At 33.1% G+C, this 19,756-nt stretch overlaps 2 protein-coding genes across 7 annotated transcripts; one reads left to right on the top strand and one right to left on the bottom strand.

Moving 5' to 3' along the window:
• Window positions 1-664: 664 nt before the first annotated feature.
• Window positions 665-6,345, bottom strand: LOC100817548 (O-fucosyltransferase 29). Its single transcript, XM_003525521.5, has 9 exons — window positions 5,553-6,345; window positions 5,366-5,456; window positions 3,338-3,414; window positions 2,951-3,039; window positions 2,664-2,853; window positions 2,312-2,493; window positions 1,853-1,955; window positions 1,398-1,729; window positions 665-1,281 (listed from the first exon to the last, which is right to left on the bottom strand). The coding sequence occupies exons 1-9, from the start codon at window positions 5,790-5,792 to the stop codon at window positions 951-953; spliced, it is 1,635 nt and encodes a 544-aa protein (XP_003525569.1). The 5' UTR covers window positions 5,793-6,345; the 3' UTR covers window positions 665-950.
• A 10,492-nt stretch (window positions 6,346-16,837) lies between these two features.
• Window positions 16,838-19,756, top strand: LOC100812930 (protein NONRESPONDING TO OXYLIPINS 2, mitochondrial). 6 transcript variants are annotated; one of them, XR_003267174.2, is made up of 5 exons: window positions 16,838-17,036; window positions 17,131-17,311; window positions 18,029-18,089; window positions 19,210-19,250; window positions 19,583-19,756. XR_003267174.2 is itself a non-coding variant. In XM_003525809.5 (4 exons), the coding sequence occupies exons 1-3, from the start codon at window positions 16,897-16,899 to the stop codon at window positions 19,227-19,229; spliced, it is 279 nt and encodes a 92-aa protein (XP_003525857.1). In that variant the 5' UTR covers window positions 16,838-16,896; the 3' UTR covers window positions 19,230-19,250; window positions 19,583-19,756. The 6 variants fall into 6 exon arrangements, 2 of the variants coding, with proteins under 2 accessions (XP_003525857.1, XP_006579633.1); XR_003267176.2 differs by lacking the exon at window positions 19,210-19,250 and having other exon boundaries at window positions 17,131-17,249; XR_003267175.2 differs by lacking the exon at window positions 18,029-18,089.

Raw genomic sequence — 19,756 nt, 5'->3', positions numbered from 1 at the left:
GGAAATTTGAAATGGATCAATGGTGAGTAATTCATACATGGTTTGACGAATCATATGTGAATATATCCAATAACTTTAATATAAGCTTTTTTTGAGTAAAATTTCCAAGAAATTTCAATATTGGGCAATGTCTGGGAATGTAGTAATTCGGCAGTAGTGTTATGAAAACTAATCGTTTAGTCGAACCAGAAAACTGGTGAACTGGTTATATTATCAGTTCAAATAAATCATTGAACCGTCTAGGAATAAAACAGGTCAAATAATTGGAAAAACGGTCAACTGCAAAAAAATTGGTTCACAGTGAATCAATGAAAAATGTTCAATATAACATTTTGATTTTTCTTTTAAAAAATGAAAACCAACATATATGTCATTTTCTCTCATACATTAGAATATCATGTTTAAAATTTATAAAATTATGGTATAATTGATTTAAATTTTTAAATGCAATTTAAATGTTTAAAATCTAGAAAATTATTTTTTATTTAGTATCACAAAATTATAAAAAATGTTTTAATATTATTTAATTAGTATTATTATTTTATTAATATAAATTCGATCACGGTTCAATTCCCTGTAATGTTTTTTTAAACTAGACCGATCCAATTTTAAAGACATTACAGCAGAGGGTGAGTTAGAATATGCAAGGTGGAAATCTGAAGAATTTTGTCGCAAAATAAAATCACCTATAATTCTAATTCAAACATATCTATTATCAACATTTGTAATGCGTCGATGTCTCTTACGTTTTGCCCTATACATGAATCTGAGTAGTCATTCCCCGATGTGAATGAAGAGGATTTTCATCATGGCCGTGACTAATTAAATTAGCACCAACATGATAGTTGCCAAATCAGAATTTAACATGGAGGCGTTGCCATAGAGCATTTCTTGCCATTAACAATTGTCTGGTCTTCTTCCTGACGCTGGTCCAAACTCACTCATCTTTATCACGTGCTGGCCATTCTCCCACTTCGCTTTCGTACACTTTCTTCATTTCCTCCTCCATTCACTGTCACGTTGTTGGCTGCGAGTTTAGGGGGCCGGAATCCGTCTTGGCTAAGATCATCCATGAATGGTTTCTCACACACACATGTACTTGGATATTCATGAAACTCTCCTCGTCCAGGTCTCATCTCATCTGGCTCTCCCATGAATCCTCTTTGACATGCTTTAACCTTACTTGCAAATGTATCCCAGTCCATCTCATGCCTTGACATGAACAGCGCACTAAGCTTCTTTGCATTTGGTCTGATGGTTCTTTTGTGACCCATATACCTCCTGTTTTGTACAATCAGAACAGAAGGTTGATAGTCAAAGGAAAACAGGTTAATCGTATATCATTTTTTGAAACATAAAGGAAGAATTAAAGGATGGCATCATGTATTCATTCTTACCTACGACCAGCAAGGATTTTGGCCATGTTACCATTGTTGTTAGTGACAAATACATTACTTTCATCACAAACGATGTAGTCAATAGCAGCAAGGCGGGAAGAGAATGGAAGAAAAGGTTTCAGCTCTTCTTTTTGAGCAAGCATCTCCTTTGTATAAATGTTGGGGAAAACATCTCTGAGAGGCTGCATGGTCTCATCCCCACCATATATTTCTCCTGATGCGACATAGAGATATGTGTCGTTTGTAAAACCAAGTGCTCGCAACATCAAACCCACTTCATGAGGAGTAAGAGGACATTTCCCACGCTTCCGCTCTCCATCATGGCTCAAATCCTGAATTACCACATGGTAATGGCTCAACAAAATCAGCAAAAAAAAACTAGTTTTAACTAATTATTATCATCTTGCCAATATGATAAAATTTTATTACTAGAAGTCAGAGGATGGCAGTCTTACAGGCAACGTTGTCCACCTTTTCCTGATTTCACCAAGCTCGCGTCTTTCTTTTTCACCACCACCAAAATAACAACCTGAAAATGCCAGCATATCTGACTCAAACCTGCCATGAATCATTATGAATTATGAGATCCTTAACATTTTATAGAAGCAATGGCTATAGCGCAAACCTGCCACACAGCTATTATTAAATTGTGTTGGAAATTTGACATTTTCAAATTGGTCAATGCAAGTAAAACCAATTTTAGAAAATTATAAAGGAGTTGTGAAACAAGGGAAAGCCAAATCAACCAGATTGAAACAAGTATTGGACATCATAAATGTGATTGCATAGGAAAGGAAAGAAAACCAGTTCTAAGATCTATAAGAATTAAGTGATTGCAATATGTCAAGACCACACCAGCTTGCTTTAGATGGAAGTTGAATTTGAACTTTACACAACAGGTTCATTGAGCAAACCTCAAATGGACTGCTATATAACGACTTGCCATCTTTCGCATTCTCATTACAAGTCTTTGACCAAGTTCTCGTATAGGTTTAGTAAATCTCAAAGCATGATAATTAACACGGCAACGTAATTTTTGCAGCTCATCATCAAGATTATTCGCAAGTCTATAGTCAAATTTTGTCAATTGCAGAACCTGCAAAATATCCCAAAAGTCAGTCAGTAACCAATGCAGCCGAAGTTACAAGAGAATTATCTAAACTGACATTAAGCAACAACTAACATTTCATTATGGTAGTCATTCACAGAATCAAACCATTTTCCAGTGAAATAATTAAGAAATTTCAAACATGTATCAAGATATACCCGTCTTCTTGAGAGTATCGGCAAAACTTGATCAAGATAATATTCAGGTTCTGATTTCCTTGGTACACGCATTGTATAAGGGGGTTTCTCCATGGACCGCATGACCTTATCAGGAACTCTTTTAACAATAGTAATGTCTTTTGCGAGATAAGTAATGAACCAATTCATATCAAAAATATTGGCAAAGTCACTGCATTCAAACAAAAATGTCATCAAAAGAAAAATTGTTAACTTGGTGTTGTTAGTTCTAATCAGAATAATGAATGAATGATAGGATCTGCAGATACCTGTCATCTTTCCAAAAAGATTGATGATCCAACTCAGGTACAACTAGTGTAGCATTAAGAATTCTTGCAACAACAACTGCATCTGTTATCTGGACAAGAATATGATTGTCATTTCCACAGGAAGAACTTGTTTATTAATTAATTGAGAAAAATTATATTCATTAGACTACAGAAAGAATCTGAGCCTCCTGTTCTCTGAAAAAAACTGAAACAGAATCAATGAGATAAAAGAAAAGTGTTCCTATCTAGGACCACAAAATGAACTAATATTTTCCATGCATAAAAGGTGTAGTTGATCATCGAACCAGTGACCAGAAGATTTTATAGAAGATTCTTACAATGTCTCAATGACAATATTCAATATCATAAAACTTATGTCATACTTACCCCATTTCTTTGTTGGTTCAGTCCTCCACTAGTTGCAATTAACAAGTAGCCTTTGGACTTCCGCTCACGTACAGCAGCTATATTATCCGATTACCAAACCAAAATAAGAAAAAAAAGTCACATGTAGAAAAATTATACAGTTCAGCCCAATCATAAGGAATGCATTTGTTTAGAAGCAAAACAAAATTTAAGACAAAACCCTTAAATTTGTTCACAAACCACATAAAGCATCATATAGAAAACATCTTACAACCTAGATTGCACCAGTCAAGCTTTTTTAGCATATATAGCTTAAAAAGAAATGAGTGTTTGAGACAGGTTAAAAGTTCAAGGAGTAAGGACAATAATCCTTTCACTTGCACTTACATGTGTTTGAAATAGCAGGAAGGTGATGCCATAGCATGTTGATTTTAAAAAAATAGAGGGCAAATCATCTAAAGTTTTGTAAGCCATTCAGCTGCCACAAGTAATATGGAAGAATTTGATATCCATAACACTACCATATACAAAAGCAGAAAAACACCATGCCTAGAATGCTAGTCCATAACTGTCAAAGTAGGATCACTTCTACAGTTCTACTGTTACGAACCTATTATTTTATGGTAATAGAGGATCACTTCTACAGTTCTACTGTTACGAGATGCATGCTTTTTGCAGATGACATAGTCCTCCTTGGAGAGTCGAGGGAGGAGTTGAATGAGAGGTTGGAAACTTGGAGACGAGCGCTAGAAGCACATGGCTTTCGCCTAAGCAGAAGCAAATCGGAGTATATGGAATGTAAGTTCAACAAAAAAAGGAGGGTTTCTAACTCAGAGGTGAAAATAGGAGACCATATTATCCCTCAAGTCACACGGTTTAAATATCTTGGGTCTGTAATACAGGATGATGGGGAAATTGAAGGGGATGTGAATCATCGCATTCAAGCAGGATGGATGAAATGGAGAAAAGCATCGGGGGTGTTATGTGATGCAAAGGTACCGATCAAGCTAAAGGGAAAGTTTTATCGGACTGCGGTAAAACCGGCGATTTTGTACGGAACAGAATGTTGGGCGGTCAAGAGTCAACATGAGAATAAAGTAGGTGTAGCGGAGATGAGGATGTTGCGGTGGATGTGTGGTAAGACTCGACAGGATAAAATTAGAAACGAAGCTATTAGAGAGAGGGTTGGAGTAGCGCCTATTGTAGAGAAGATGGTGGAAAATAGACTTAGGTGGTTTGGACATGTAGAAAGAAGACCGGTAGACTCTGTAGTGAAGAGAGTAGACCAGATGGAGAGAAGACAAACAATTCGAGACAGAGGAAGACCCAAAAAGACTATAAGAGAGGTTATCAAAAAGGATCTCGAAATTAATGGTTTGGATAGAAGTATGGTACTTGATAGAACATTATGGCGGAAGTTGATCCATGTAGCCGACCCCACCTAGTGGGATAAGGCGTTGTTGTTGTTGTTGTAGAGGGCTACTGAACTCTAGTAAAGCACCCAAGTTTCTACAGAGAAAATCAAAGAATGAAGTAGAAAATACTTGTATACTAAGAATCCCACAAGGTAAATTCTAATACCACATAATACCAAAAAGCCATATAAGACATAAGCTAGCATGACGGAAATCACTAAAAAGATCATAGCACCCAGTAAACAGCGTCTTCTGCCTTCTTGGTCTTTGGCCTCATTAATTGCTTTCCTAAATCCTAATCTTGCCATAATATCCCAAAATGAATTATTTTTCTTTCTTTCTAATAACAGTGTTGATCATATCACATAATCCCTAACTAAACTAATAATATCATATCACATAACCCAAAGAAGCAAAGAAATTTGACAAGAACGGACAAAAGAGTAATCAATTACCCAAATAGCAAGATGGAAACTCACAATCACAACACTCTCAAATTAAAAAAACTTCCAAAATTGCCATTATTAGGTCATAAATCTCCATCCATCAGCATCTACCACAAAAGACAAGCACTCTGGAACATCACACAAAATCTCAAAACCAACAAGAGACAGCAGCGACACTTTTCACTTACGACGGAAATGTCGCCCTCTCTCTTTGCATCCATAGTAGTATTTCGAATACTGCGATTCCCAAATATCAATCGGCGCGTGATCACTCCCATCCTAGAAAAACATTCACATCAATTAAAAACACGCATGGTAGTAGCATTAATACAAAAACAAACACATTAGTAAATGGTAACACGAAAAACACGGTACCGGTGTGGAGTAGTAGAGAGCGCGGTGGCGGAGACGGTGAGAGTACCATTCGAGATGAGAGGCCACGTGGCCCGTTAAGAGAGATATGAGGCCCAGCCCAAATAGCATTACGCAGCAAATCACCGACCAAGACACGGACTTTGTTGTTGTTGTTGTCGTGGATCTCCAACACACGTGTTTGGCGTTAGGGTGCAACAGAAGCAGGTTGGTCGACAACAACCGTGCCTTCCACACACCCATTTCGATCCACGTCACCCAAACCAGCCACAGCGATTCCTCATCCCGAGGTGCTTTTCCGGCGAGAGAAAGGAGGAACACTGATTTAGGGTTTTTCAGAACTGGGAAATGTGAATGAATGAGAGTATGATGGGGGGAGAAGGAAGAGTTTCGCAAAACCTTTCTTTCTTTCTTTTTCTCGAAGTGAAAATGTTTCTTTTTTTTTTTATTTTGATTTTGTTTGGATTGTCTTAGATTCGGTTATTATTGGGAAAGGTATGTGGCGAGTTAGGGAAGGAATAATAATGTCGTGAAGTGGTTTTATTATTAGATAACGACAGCGAGAGGAAAAAGAAAGTGACAGATAATGAAATTACGCGAATTACGAGGGAAACAACTTACAAGGATGAATGGAGCATGGAATGGAATATTTACATGTACCAAGAGGAAACGAAACGACCTGCAATTCTTGATTCAGATAGATTTATACTGCGTGTCATCGTAACTTTATCCCTGCTTCTGAAAACTGTATCCATTCATCCATTGATTCTGTTTATGAAATTCAAAAAAAGATATGACAAATGGTGCACATAATCGGTAAACAAAAATGCAAGCAAACATCATGTGTTAGTATTCAATCCAATATTCATATTCTACATACAAACATCATCGCAACATAATTAATTAAAACATCCCATGTTAGTGTTTAATTCAATATTTTTATTCCACATAACAATATTGATTTGAGAATTGGTATTAAACATAATACAGTGTTACATAAATATTAGTATTCCACATAAATATCGATGCGCATACTTTGGCAGCTGAAATGTCATTACAAGTTTGTAATAAGATTCATAAAAAAAAAGCTTGTAACAAGAGTAGAACAATTTCACCACTTGATCCACATTGAATTCTTCCTAGTTCCCGCAAAATGATAACATTTTCCATCTGTGATGCAAGAGTCTCTAAATCAAATACATTCAATAGTTGAAATATAACTTAAAATGACAAGACCACACGAAAATATTAAAAAGTAAACATACCAATCGGTAACATCCATTAATCGTCCAATTGTTGAGTAATGTTACTAACTATCTGTCGCAACGTGTCCTTCGCGGGCGAGCGAGGGCGAGACTCACGGGTGCGCTTCCTAAAGGAGGAAAGATGCGCGGAGTCGCTACCAACATTTATTTATAGAAAAAGTCGGAAAAATCGAAGGAAATCGATCAAAATGAAAATTCTAAGTTCGGGAGTTGTATTTACGTTTGAGGAAGGTATTAGCACCTCTCACGTTTGTCTCAAAGGACAACAGCCTATTTTTAGAGTTGTGAAATTGTGTTACCTTAACTTTTATTTTTTTGAGGTCGACAAAAGCGGGGCTTTTGCTCCTACGTACCCTCCATCGCAGAGGAAATCAGACCTACGTAGTTCTTTCTTATGCGTGAATCAAATGATTCTTTTTACTTGAAAGGCGATCATTTTAAGGCGTTGGACCTTAAAAATGATTCATTTTACTTGGTAAGAAACTGAAATGATAAACTTTCAAAACCCTATTTTTGTGGACGAGCTTGACTAGACGAGTTGATTTTAGCCTTAGTTTCACTTTAGTTTATTAGTCAATTCAATTAAGAATGAGAAGTCCCAAAGAGAAAACGTCCGGTTGATTTTTCGTTTTACTTTACTTAAAAGGTATTTTTTTTTATTATATTATTATTTTACCTCTTTTTTGATTTCCAACGTGGTTACGGCACGACCGAACAGTCGGAATTCATTTTAACTGAAATTAACGGATGATACAATTCAAACGATCGGTGAAAATTTATTTTATTTTTAGATTATGCGAGAAATGACTTAAATAAATGACTTAAGCACGTCAAAAGGGGGTATAAAAAGCAAATGAAAACGAGAATAAAAATACATGAAGCAAAATGTGGACCACCACGGGTACATAGAATGAATTGAAAAGCTTGGTTTGAGGTACTTACCCGTTGAAGACTGAAGAAAACGAAGAACAAACGATGAATCTTGAAGAACGGTCGAGAATCTTTGCGTAATTACTCACGGAAACGTTACGGAAGCGCCTCGGCTTGGATTTTCTTCACGGAACTAATTTTCCTCAGCAATTTCGAGAGAGAGAGAAATGCCAAGATGACTAAACCTTTTACTTCTTCACTCCTCCCCCTATTTATAGCAAAATAGGAGGGAGCTTGCCACCCAGCTCGCCCAGGCGAGCAAGGTTGCTTCCTCCAGAAGCAACAGCCTTCTGGAGGAAGGATCTGGAAGGCCCAAGTGGGCCAGATTGCTATTTGTACCCCCCTTTTTACTAAATGCATTCCCCTTCTATTTTTTTTGGTAATTCTTTTTCCGTAACGTTACGAAACTTTACGATTTTCGTAACGATACTTATTTTCCTTCCGCAAGGTTACGAATCCTTACGGATTATGTATTTACTCTTTTTTAGCTTTCGAAGAAGTTACGGAAACTCACGGATTGCGCAAAAACACCTCTTTTCGATTTCCGCCACATTACGGAATTTCACGGATCGCGCAAACCTGCTTCCTTTTGATTTCTGACACGTCTCGGGACTTCATTTATCGTGCAACAAAGGACGCCAAGTATCTCAAAGCGGCTAACCAAAGGTTGCATGTCATCAAGTAATAATCCCCGGACGAAATTAGTGTATGACACTATCAATTCATCTATATTAAGAAAAATGAAAAATTAGAAATGAACAATGAAAGTGAAAATTTACAAATCTAAAATAAAGGGTAACTTCATCATCATATTAATTTTCACTTGCTAAATTACCTATTTCTATAATTTTTTTAGAACCTACAAATATAAAATTGAGAATTATAAGTGACAATTGATAAATTAAAAACTAAAAAAGTATTATAAGATATTTTAGTAAAGAATCTAGAAGTTTACTTGCATTTTTTGTGCTCCATAACCAACTTTTATCACACATCAAAGTCTCTAAAGTAGAAAAATAAAGTCGACTACAATGAGGACTTAATATCTTATCACCGATACTAAATGCAGATTTAAAAGCTACAATAGTGATCAGAATAACTAATACATCCCTTGCAATTGCTGGTAGAATTGGATACTTCGCCCCATTTTGTTTCCACCACCATGTCAAGATATCAAAATCTAATGTTATTGACAAATTTTTCTCCTCAAAGTAATGATCTAATTCTATTTTCATAGATGAAGTTCTACTCCTTTTCTTTCTAGCTACTTTTAAAAATTACTCAATCCATGATAAACATCCTTACTCGCATGTGATGGAGAGTCACTAGCAGAACCTTCATTCCTTTTCAGTTGATATTCAAAAACCAAATCATAACACAATTGTCAAATCTTTGTAACTTTGTTATAACAATCAAGGTCATACAATTTGTCGAAATAATATTCAAGCAAACCCATTTTGTATCTTGGATCTAAAATTGTAGCAACTCCCATTATATCATGAATGACACTCCAATAACCATCAAATTTTCTTAGCATATTGTTCATTGTGAAAATTGTACTTATCCCTTGAAAGGAATACATTTTCAAATAAGCAAAATAATTTTCACTAAATGATTCTATTAATAAATAAGTGTTTAAAGATGAGACATAGAATCAATTCTCGGTTGTGAGTTCTTTTTAATTAGACAAGCAAGTTCATAGTTTTCAACTTATTAGATAATTGTCTAATACTTAATTTATAATAATTTCGATTTCGATAACGATTCTAAAAGCAATAAGAAGTCGAGATTGGAAAAGTAAAGTTTTGAGAAGAAATGAAGATTGAAAAGAGTAAAGGGTTTAGAAAGATGCAGTAAAGTAAAGAAACAAGAATTCATAAAGGATGAAAATTGAATACATACACGTTGACCTGCTAAACCTGTAGCCAATTTTCAAAGGTAGGCATTGTTGGTGTTTGAGGAATAAAGTAATAGTGTTTCAACCCCCCAAAATTGCTTGTCAATAGTTTTATATATAGACTTCTAATACTAACGATCAAATTATATGATTTCGACACGTGTATAGCGATATTCCTAAATACATTAATCTAACACTAGTAATTGTCTTTGTAAAACTTATCCGCAACTGCATCAATTGACATTTCGATTATCAAAAAAGATTCCACTTCTGAGCGCTTTCCAATCTTACATACCTTAATGCAATTATCAAAATCATCAATCTCAACCGAAATAACTCTATTTGATTACACAATCAACTTCTCAAATTTTAGATAATATTTTGATTGCTTTTGAAGAGATTTTTCTACTCATCTTTAGACAAGTATACAAAAATATAATTTTCACAACTTAGTCAAATTTTACATAACAGAGGTAATATATGTTGTGTCATATTTTGAATTATTGGATTAGGGGAGTTAACCCTTTCATTTATAGCAATCGTGATCTCACAAATCTTAGGAAAATAAATGTTAGCAATTGGGTATTTGGTACTAGAAATGATTTCTGTAATATCATTAAACACTTTTTACATGCTACAAACATCCTTTGCAAATTCCCATTGCGAATTAGTTGGCAAACAAGAGAATTAAGCATCACGTTGCTTTAACTGACCAAAGACATCCTTATAAGTGTTAGGGTTTTATTTTATGTCAAATTCAACTTATAGACCAAGTATAATCAAATCATGATATATATGGAAAGATTTCATATAATTATCGTGAATTATCGCCCAGGTCGTCTCCCAAAGGAATAAAGGAGAGATTTCATATAATTATTTAACTAAGAACTAGGTTTTTGTATTTTTGTTTTGTGATTGCACAAAATAAATAACATAAAATAAATTGTAATAAAAATTAAATAAAATAATTAAGTAAAGATATAAATACTAGACTTGGATGGTAATGTCAATCTTGATGAATGAATGTCTAGGTTTGAACTTGAAATTTTCTCGATCCACTATAACTTTACCATTATTTACTCATCTCTCTTGCCTATCCCTAATTCACTAATGTATTCTACCCCAGCTCTCGCATGGTCGCAGATTCTAAACTACTTGCCCGATATCTAATGCCAACATAAATAATCAGCATTAATGGTCGAGAATTAGTGAGGCTTAACCAATATTATTATATCCTTAAAAATAATCTCAATTAAGTACTTGATTCATGTTTGAGTTTCAACAAGGTTCTCTAAATTGCATGCCAATTCCTAAATTCACCCATAAGATGGTCAATCAAATAAAAATATTAAGTACGAAAACAAATAAAAAACTCAAGATGAAATATTGAATTGATAGAATTAAAGCAACTTTCCTCTCCTGGGTGGAAGGAATTACACTCATAAAAATAATACAATGAAACCTAGAATGTCTAATGGAATAATAGAGACGTATAGTAGGTGGAAGTCTAAAATATAATTCTAAGAACTACTCAGAACTTCTACCCTCTTATAATGAATGCCTAGTCTCATATTTGTAGAATTGTATATGAGTTTAATTAAGGAGATAATCACAAGAAATTACGAACAAATAATATCTCTAATTAATTCAAATAATTATCTTCTTCTTCAGCTGATTTAGCCTTGAAAAATATCTTGCTCTTGATTTTCCTAGCTTTTATCTTCAATTTCCATAATTTGTCTTTTAAAAACTTTTTGCTAATTTTGGATCTGTGGAACTATTGCTAGAATGACTTCTTTTTGCTTAAAAACTATCAAAAATTCATTAAAAATAACTAAAACATAAAATTCTACCTAAGACAAAGTAAAAACTAAATTTAAAGTTAATTTGATTCAAAACAAGGCCTAAAGTTAACTAAAATGCCAAATAAACGTCACAAAATGCATATGAAAATCCGGTAGATTTGACGTTTATCAATAAGTTATTGCAATATCAAGCATCTTGAAAGTTGAATTCCATCTTATTGGACAATCTAAACACAACTTTTTTGTGCAAGAAATTTGCAATTGTTTAGGAGTCACCTCAAACTTTTCCACCCTCTTAGGTGTTGGGGTTCAATATGCTACATTATCCTGAATATTTTACACCCCATCTTTCACAACTCCTAACCCATTTTTCACTACCAAATTTAGAATATGTGCACAATAATGCATATGCAGCAAATATCCTTCCTTGATTAAAGTGCCTAACTATAACTTATCCTTAATCTTTTCAATCATGCAATCATTTGTACTACAACTGTCTAGGGTAATGGTGGACAATTTTGCATCAATATTCCAATCCAACAAACAGTTAACCAAAACAATGCAAAGTCTATCAGCTATGTGAAGTAGGAACATAAATGAACCTAATACATAATAAAATTAACATGTGTAAAGATAAAAAAAAAGGTATGTAACACAAGATATATATGGAACACTATAAATTAAAAATGTTTCTACCTCAAAATGTAGCTGTGTAAAGTCCAAGAACTATCAATGAAATGAGCCATGACAACCGTATACCATTTTTTCTGGTTGCTTGTTGTTCACATATCTGATGTAATTGTCACTCTTCCTTCATTTGTATCTAACATCTTCATGACCATTTGTTTTTCATCTTCATAGGCATTGAATATCTCTTTCTTCAAGGTGTTCCGCGAAGGAACTTGAAACAATGGTTAAAGTAAAGTCAAAAGTCTGCTAAACCCAACATGATCCACTATTGAAAGTGGATATTCATGCATGATAATCACACGTGCAACTACCATTACCACCTTTTCTTGACTAAAATGTCCACAAGCCAATTCCTTTTTACCATGTGCAAACTTAGGCATAAGGATTGTCTTCCCCTTCTTCCCTCTCATTTGTAACTTCCGTATCTGACATGTATTCATATGGTGGTGCAAGTGCTTCGTTCCATTCTTTGATTCTCCTCCAAGTAATTTCTTACAGTATCTACATTGGGCCTTTTCCTTTCTGATTTAGTTTTGTCAAAATGTTGTCACACAACACTTTTCAGCTTTGTTATTTGTGTTGTTGACTCTACATTATCTGTTGTGTCTGTAATAGGTGTTTGCATAAATTCATTCATGGGTCCTTGACCTGTCCTAGTAGATTCATTCATTTGCAGATCTTGTGGAGTGGGTTGTTGTGTAGATTGTGGAGTTGGTTGGTCTTCAATGTTTTTTGCTACATAATAAATCAGCCATATTAAAGAAAAAAGGATGAAAGCAACTTAACAAGAAAAATGTTTCATATGTATCAAAAGGAACACTTTTATTTTCTTGAGTTTTTCAAGTAACAATCAAAGTATATAGTAAGTTAGTTGAGAAATTAATATATATAGAAATACATCTGAACTTCCACCCAAGCACGTGAAGTTAATAAGAAATTAGTAGAGAAAGCTTCATATATACAAAGCATCGATCTGCGATTGTTCTGTTGTAGCACAAGCGTTTTGTTATTGGCATTTATTTTCAATATGGGTTTTCCTAGCATATTATCCTTGCATTTGGAGAAGAAGAATAAACACTAGTAATGTGTCTTCGATTCCAGTTGGCATGGTGTTTGGTTCGATCCAATTTTGTGTTTGTAATGTGCATAAGAGCCGATACAACGTGAAACATGATGACATGGAAATTAATGTGGCATGGTAGGTATTCTCGTGATGGCATCACAGGGTAAGAACAAAGAAGAATAAAGGGCAAGCGAGGAAAGAAAAAATAATAGGAAAAACAAAAAACAAAAAATAGCAAAACAATATGAACCGTCTCCTTTTTTTAATAATTAATCTGAAAACTCACAATATTCTAGCTACATTTTTCCAAACTCACGCATGATAGGCAATGAGTTTGTCTTTCCCACCCTAGTCTTCGTCAAAAAAGATAGCAAAGGCAAGGACAAACACATCCTTTAGGAGCCACAAGTTAGTGTTGTTGCTAGGAGCTTTGGTTCTTGGTTTAAGTAGTTTTTGCTTGTTTTTTCATGGGTTTGGTATTGGTCCCTTATGATTTTTTGTTCTGTTGTTTTTTTTGGTTAATATATTTTTGGTGGTGCTGCTTAGACACAATCACTTTTGCTTAAAAAAAGATGATTGATTTAATAAAAATTAAGAAAAAATCATATAGTAAAAATTACCATGCGTATAATATAGCACAAATTAATAATATAATTTGGTGAAAGATTCGACATCATATGTTGACATTTAGATGAACTTGATGAATTTAACAATATATAAAATGCTACAATTGGCTCATTGAAAGACAAAGATTAAAGATAATACTTACATCACAAAGTATTGTTGGTATTATTTGTTTAATCAGAATTGACAGTTCATCTCAATAACTGTTGCATTTATGTTACTATAATTTCGTCGATAACAATATTGAAATTTGAAATGAATTACCAATTTTGTTTGCAAATGAAACCAGCAGTACCATGTTAATGTATGAAAGTTTTATCCCACATTAAGATGACTACATCTTTTTTCCTTGGTCTCTTATTTATTTCTTTTATCAACAAATAGAAAATTTATTAAGGAGCATAGGGGTATTTTAATCCAATATATATATAAAAATTATTTGTTAGATTTAAATTATTTAAAATGAGAATGAGTAAAGAGAAAAAGTGAACATTTATTTACTACTAATTTAAAGTAGGTTAAATTACTCATTTGGTCCCTATAATTTCATAGTTTTTACTTTTTTAGCTCCTATAGTTTGAAAATGGTCTTTCAGTCTCTATAGTTTATATTTTATATTTTAATTCTTATTTAATCCCTATAATTTAAAAGTGTTCTTATTTAGTTCCGGTAGTTTAAAAATGTTCTTTTTAGTCTCTATAATTTAAAAATTATAAGATTAAAAAAGTATGAATCATGAAACTATGGACTAAAAAAAATCACTTTTCAAAACTATAAAAATTAAAAGAGAATTAAAATATAAATTATAGAAACTAAAAAAATTACTTTCAAACTATAGAAAATAAAAAAATAAGAATCATGAAACTATATAGACCAAAGACCAAATAAGTAATTTAACTTTAAAAGTAATTATATTTATAAAATGTTTTCCTTAAAATTAGTGATAGATAACGGTTTCTTTTTGTTGTTTTATTTTACAGTACTATTTTAGAGTAGCTAAGTCCTAATTTGTTTAATGCTGTTGCTAGATTTTCTCCCCAGTATTTTGTTGATCTTCGACCAGCCTCCATGAAAAATAATTTATTGGAACATTCGGGTGGGCCTAAAGCTTGGTGCTGTTTTCATGATGGAAACCATAAAACCGGTTGGTGCAACGAACTCTAATATTTATAGCATTCACGAGACATTAGGTGATAGTTTAAGTGTTTATTTTTTGTTTTTATTTTTAAAAATATTTTTTTAAATTTTTTTTAAGATTTATAAGATATGTATCGAGAAGAAAGTATTTTAAGTAAGGTGTCATTCTGTTTTCATATTTTTTTTTTAAAAATGAAAAAATTAATTGTTGTTTTCTGTTTTGAGCCTATTTTTAAAAGTATTTTCAGAAAAAAAATATTTTCTAAATGCTAAGTAAACGTATTTTTATTCTTATTTTCTATTTCTTTGAAAATAAAAATAAAAAACACTCAAATCAAGCTTCACCTTAATTCGTAGTTGTTATCGTTATTGATTTGAGCTTAGAGTAGTTTGTATATTTGTTTAGTCAAAGCAAAAATAAGAGAGACAAAGAAAAATTAAATCCTAGAAAGAAAACAAAAGTTAAAAATTAAAGGGATGGAATTTTGATAGTATTTTTCCCTTTCACATTCTCCATTTTTCTCCTATCTATTTAAGAACTAGACTTATATTTTAAGGTTTAGGTTAGACAGAGGAGAGAATAGGTTCTGCAAGTAGGACTACCATAGTTTTAGGTTTCCTCTGTATATGAGCAGAAAATGAGAAATGAGAGTTTTTTTTAAAAAAATAAACTGACAAAAATGTTCGTTAATTTATATATATATATATATATATATATATATATATATATATATATATATGCATTTTTTTATTTTCTTTTTTTGCCAAACAACCTAATAAATAATCTTACTCTCCATTCCTTTTTCTTTTCTTTCCCTTTTTTATTTCACTTTTATTTTTTTTCTGTCTAAACTAAACATATAGAGAGATTAATAAGCATCATACACGGATTCTAGAAATTTATTGTTGATGAACCACCAAAAAAGTATTTCAAATTTGTTTTTACTTATTTCCTTCTCCTCCACCCCCTCCTTTTTGTCCATTCCATTATTTCCAATTTCCAAACTTCCAATCCCGTCATCGTCAAAAGGGAACACAATGATCCTATTATCTTCCGGTCTCAGTTAGCCACTTAAAGGAATTTAATAATTAGTTAATATACACTGATCAGGTTCTATATATATGTCATTCATTGACTATTAAGTGTTTAGTGAGCAAATAAATCATTGACTGATCAGGTTTTTAATCACAGAATAAAATTATATTTAACAAAATTAATTGAAAAGTTAGCTGAAAAAACTAAAAAATTAGCTAATAAATGAAAGTGTTTGACAGTTAGAAAATCATCTTATTGAATAAATTAAAGTAACTAAAAAATGGAAAATTACATAAAGAATACAAATAATAAAATTTAAACTTAAATAGAAAAGATTAAAAAGAAAATTTAATAAACATTCAAGGACAAAAAATGAACAAATATAAGAAGTTAGAAGATAGAAGGTATCGTTTAAAAAAATTACTTTAAGCCGGTCCTGGATGTTAAAGACATTTTTGAAGATAAGCTTAAAATATAAATTAGTATTTTGGCATCTAATGATTATTTTCATATAATTAAAATTTATATAAATATATTTTAATTAAAAATTATAATAAATAAATACATATGAATATATTAATTTTTTTAATTTAAATAAAAATAATTTCTCAAAATAAACAAACAGTTATTTAACATATACAAAAACAACATTTTGCACATAGAAAATCAAAGGGAATAAAAGGATGGGAAAAAATTATTTTCATTTTAACGCCAGCAGTCGATGTTGATCCAACAGTGAACATACCAGGCCCAACCCATCAAAAGGCCCAACAGTCCTCTACCCGACCCGATACTTTTCATTTCGAACCAAATAAACAAATTTTTAAAATAATCTCTCGCCAAAAGCAAAACCCTAAACCCTTCCTTGCTTGTTCCTCTTCCGATTTGATCTCATCGTCAATGGCTTCCGCGTGCAGCAGAATCGCGCAACGAACGTCAATTTCTTCTATAAAATCAGCCATCAAATCCAACATTCGCGCTTCTTCATTCTCCAAACCAGCTTCCTCCTCTTCTCCTCTTCGCCAATCCTTATTGACCAGGTTTCCCTTCGTCCTACGACGTTCGTTTCTGCTCCTAATCGCAAACAAGCCTTAGAATTATCGATTTCTCGTTGTTGTGTTTGGTCTGTTGCAGGATTTCGCCGGAGCTGAGATGCGCGCAGTCGATGTTGCCGCTGCACAGCGCGGTGGCGGCGGCGAGAATGACGTCGTGTCTGAGCGTGACTTCCAGAAGCTGCCGAGCGCTTTCTCAGGGTACTCTCTGCTGCACCTCTCCCGGCCTCTAATACTTTCTTTTTCAAAATTATTCGCAAACTGTGAGTAGCTTCTTTGCTTCTCGGCTTGGGTTTAGTTTTTCTATGGATTTTCTTTTTTCTTTTCCCGCTTTTGAATAAGCTTTGTGAATTGTGAGTGAACTGTTAAAATTAAGAAGAAAAAAAAACTAATACGCTTAGTCTATTTGTTTGTTTAATTAGGACCCATGCTTTGGTATTTTTCTTACGCAACTAGCAGTTTTTCATTTGAGGTTCTTATTTGAGTTTAATTGGCGAATTTGGATTTTTCAAAATCATTTAAAAAGCTTTAGTTTATTTCATTTTGCTTGCTAAATTTGTGCAACATTTGGCCTCTTGGTAATACTGCTGTGTTAATTGCTGATACTAGTTACTTAAAACTTAAATGCATTGTGGAGAATTATAGCCGGAAAGAAAGTTTTAGTTAATTTAGCCAAAAAGGTGGGTGTAGGGAACGTTTAGGATTAGGCATTTCTTAGAAAATAAGCTTTGATAATTTGTTCAGACAATAGCTTAATTTCAACATCTTGTGTCTACCCAAGAATATCTCTAAATTTTAGAGTCTTTCAGACAGCATTTTGTGGTCTATTAACCTCTAGTTTATATAGTTGGGGTGTTGCAGCTTACATAGTCGGTTGATTTGTGGGGAAAAAAAAAGAAATTGGAGGCTGTCAGTAAGAAGTGAAAGTGCTTTAACCGAGAGTTTTGACATTAACTAACTATAAAATTTGGTTCCTGCAGGCACATAGTTAATTGGGAATTTGCGGGACCAGCCAATTATGGCCTACTGCTTCATTATCAAGTATGAAAAAAATTAGTGTTCATTTAACACAATATAATCTCTTCAACAATATTAGAATAGAGCTTCCTTTGCTGTTGTCCTAAAAACAAACTCTGTTGGTGGCTTCTGCACTTATTTGAAGTCTGAATGGATTTCCTTTGGAATAATGGCTTCCCTTTTATTTTGTGTGGGAAATAAAAGTGGGAGGAGGGTAAAAGAAGGGAGAGGATCAAAATTGGTGAAATTAATCTTGTATAATGCCTATATTCATCGACAGTTTCCATTTCCCATGCTTTCCTCTCACAATGTTTACTAAGCGAAGGATTTAATTATCTTCCACCTGTCACTGCAACCAATTGTTCATTTATTTTTATGGTCTGGTGATTTCTCTCAGAAAATTCCAAATCTTCTTTTTATTCCATCTATGCAAGCAGCAAGGAGGATGAGCATTTTGCTAACAATCTATTTTGCTTTGATGTCTCACTGAATTAATCATTATGTTTCTTCCATGCATTTGTTCTACATATAGCCATCACATTTTACATATAAAGCTTTTAATATTGATTTCAACTTATTACCATAATCTCATAGACTCTATCTACCCTAAGTAACCCTAATTGGTAGGGTGATAAACTGATGATTTGAAATAATTGTGCTTATAAACAATAAATTTTTAATTTAGATTCATGAATCTCATTGTTAAATTTTAAAAGAAAATGAAATCACCTTCAGTCAGGATTCCAGCGCTTTTGTAATTGAGCTGGCAATAGCATTTCCCTTAAATAACATCTGTAATTTTATGTGTGTCTTCAAATTTAGAAAATAAGTAGGAACAAGATGGTCAGAGTGAGTGTACTGGTTTAACGTGTTTTTTTGTTAACAATGATTTGTTGGAAATTTTTCATCAGTTGTTGCCAGTGGGATTTATTTGGAAATATGAAGGAAAAGCCTTACGGTGGTACATAGAAAAATTGAAATTAGGGAGTGCATTTGGTATTGAAAGTTAAATAGATAATTAAGGACTGTTATGATAGCCAACCAAACTCTTGAATGCTAATATTTGCCTTAATACGATATTTTGAATGATCCCTTTATATAGTAGATAAATATAATACGATAACATAACTGCTACTTTCATCAGATGGAATTGATGGGACGTGAGACATGCATGCTGTTCTTAAGGTGGGATCTTTTGTCTTTGCTGTCTGTCTGAAATCTGAATAGTTTGGAGAACCATAGCCTAATAGCCTGTCTCAATTTTTGCTTGAAACATATGTAGAACTATATTATTCTAGAGCAAATTGTACCATTGCCATTTGAAGTGAACAGAGCTTATAATTTTCAGATTACACATTAACCATTTACCTCTTCTTGTACCTTGGCATCATTGCAACTGCGCTTATGTAGGAATTTATCTTGTTTAAACTTTTTGTTTTCCAGCCTTTTGGTCCTTTGCTTTAGTTACGGTTTTTTACTCAAGCATATTACTAATTGAGCCTTTGTTTTATTTTTAGAGCTTGGTCTATCAGTTCCAAGGTGACCAGAAGAGAGATTGAAGAAAGCCTTGTGTTTGTAAGAAGGTTGGATTTATGATTGTTAACATCTATACACAGTAAGCGGCTGTACTCAATGTGATTCATTCAGTCTGAGAAAATGATTTTTTGCTGAATAAAAGATACTTGCTCTGA

This window comes from Glycine max, chromosome 5 (genome assembly GCF_000004515.6).
Source record: "Glycine max cultivar Williams 82 chromosome 5, Glycine_max_v4.0, whole genome shotgun sequence".
NCBI classification, from domain to species: domain Eukaryota; kingdom Viridiplantae; phylum Streptophyta; class Magnoliopsida; order Fabales; family Fabaceae; genus Glycine; species Glycine max.
The sequence above is the reverse complement of the archived record's forward strand: the minus strand, read 5'-3'. Positions and strand labels throughout refer to the sequence as shown.

What these genes read in the sequence shown, in the direction of transcription:
- LOC100817548 (XM_003525521.5), bottom strand. Translation starts at nt 5,792, where the DNA reads ATGGGTGTGTGGAAGGCACGGTTGTTGTCGACCAACCTGCTTCTGTTG. An exon ending in GAGAGGGCGACATTTCCGTC is followed by an intron (nt 3,415 to 5,365) that starts GTAAGTGAAAAG and finishes CGGATAATATAG; the next exon opens with CTGCTGTACGTGAGCGGAAG. An exon ending in TGAACCAACAAAGAAATGGG is followed by an intron (nt 3,040 to 3,337) that starts GTAAGTATGACA and finishes ATTCTTGTCCAG; the next exon opens with ATAACAGATGCAGTTGTTGT.
- LOC100812930 (XM_006579570.4), top strand. Translation starts at nt 16,897, where the DNA reads ATGGCTTCCGCGTGCAGCAGAATCGCGCAACGAACGTCAATTTCTTCT. An exon ending in CGCCAATCCTTATTGACCAG is followed by an intron (nt 17,037 to 17,130) that starts GTTTCCCTTCGT and finishes GGTCTGTTGCAG; the next exon opens with GATTTCGCCGGAGCTGAGAT. An exon ending in CTGCCGAGCGCTTTCTCAGG is followed by an intron (nt 17,250 to 19,582) that starts GTACTCTCTGCT and finishes TTTTATTTTTAG; the next exon opens with AGCTTGGTCTATCAGTTCCA.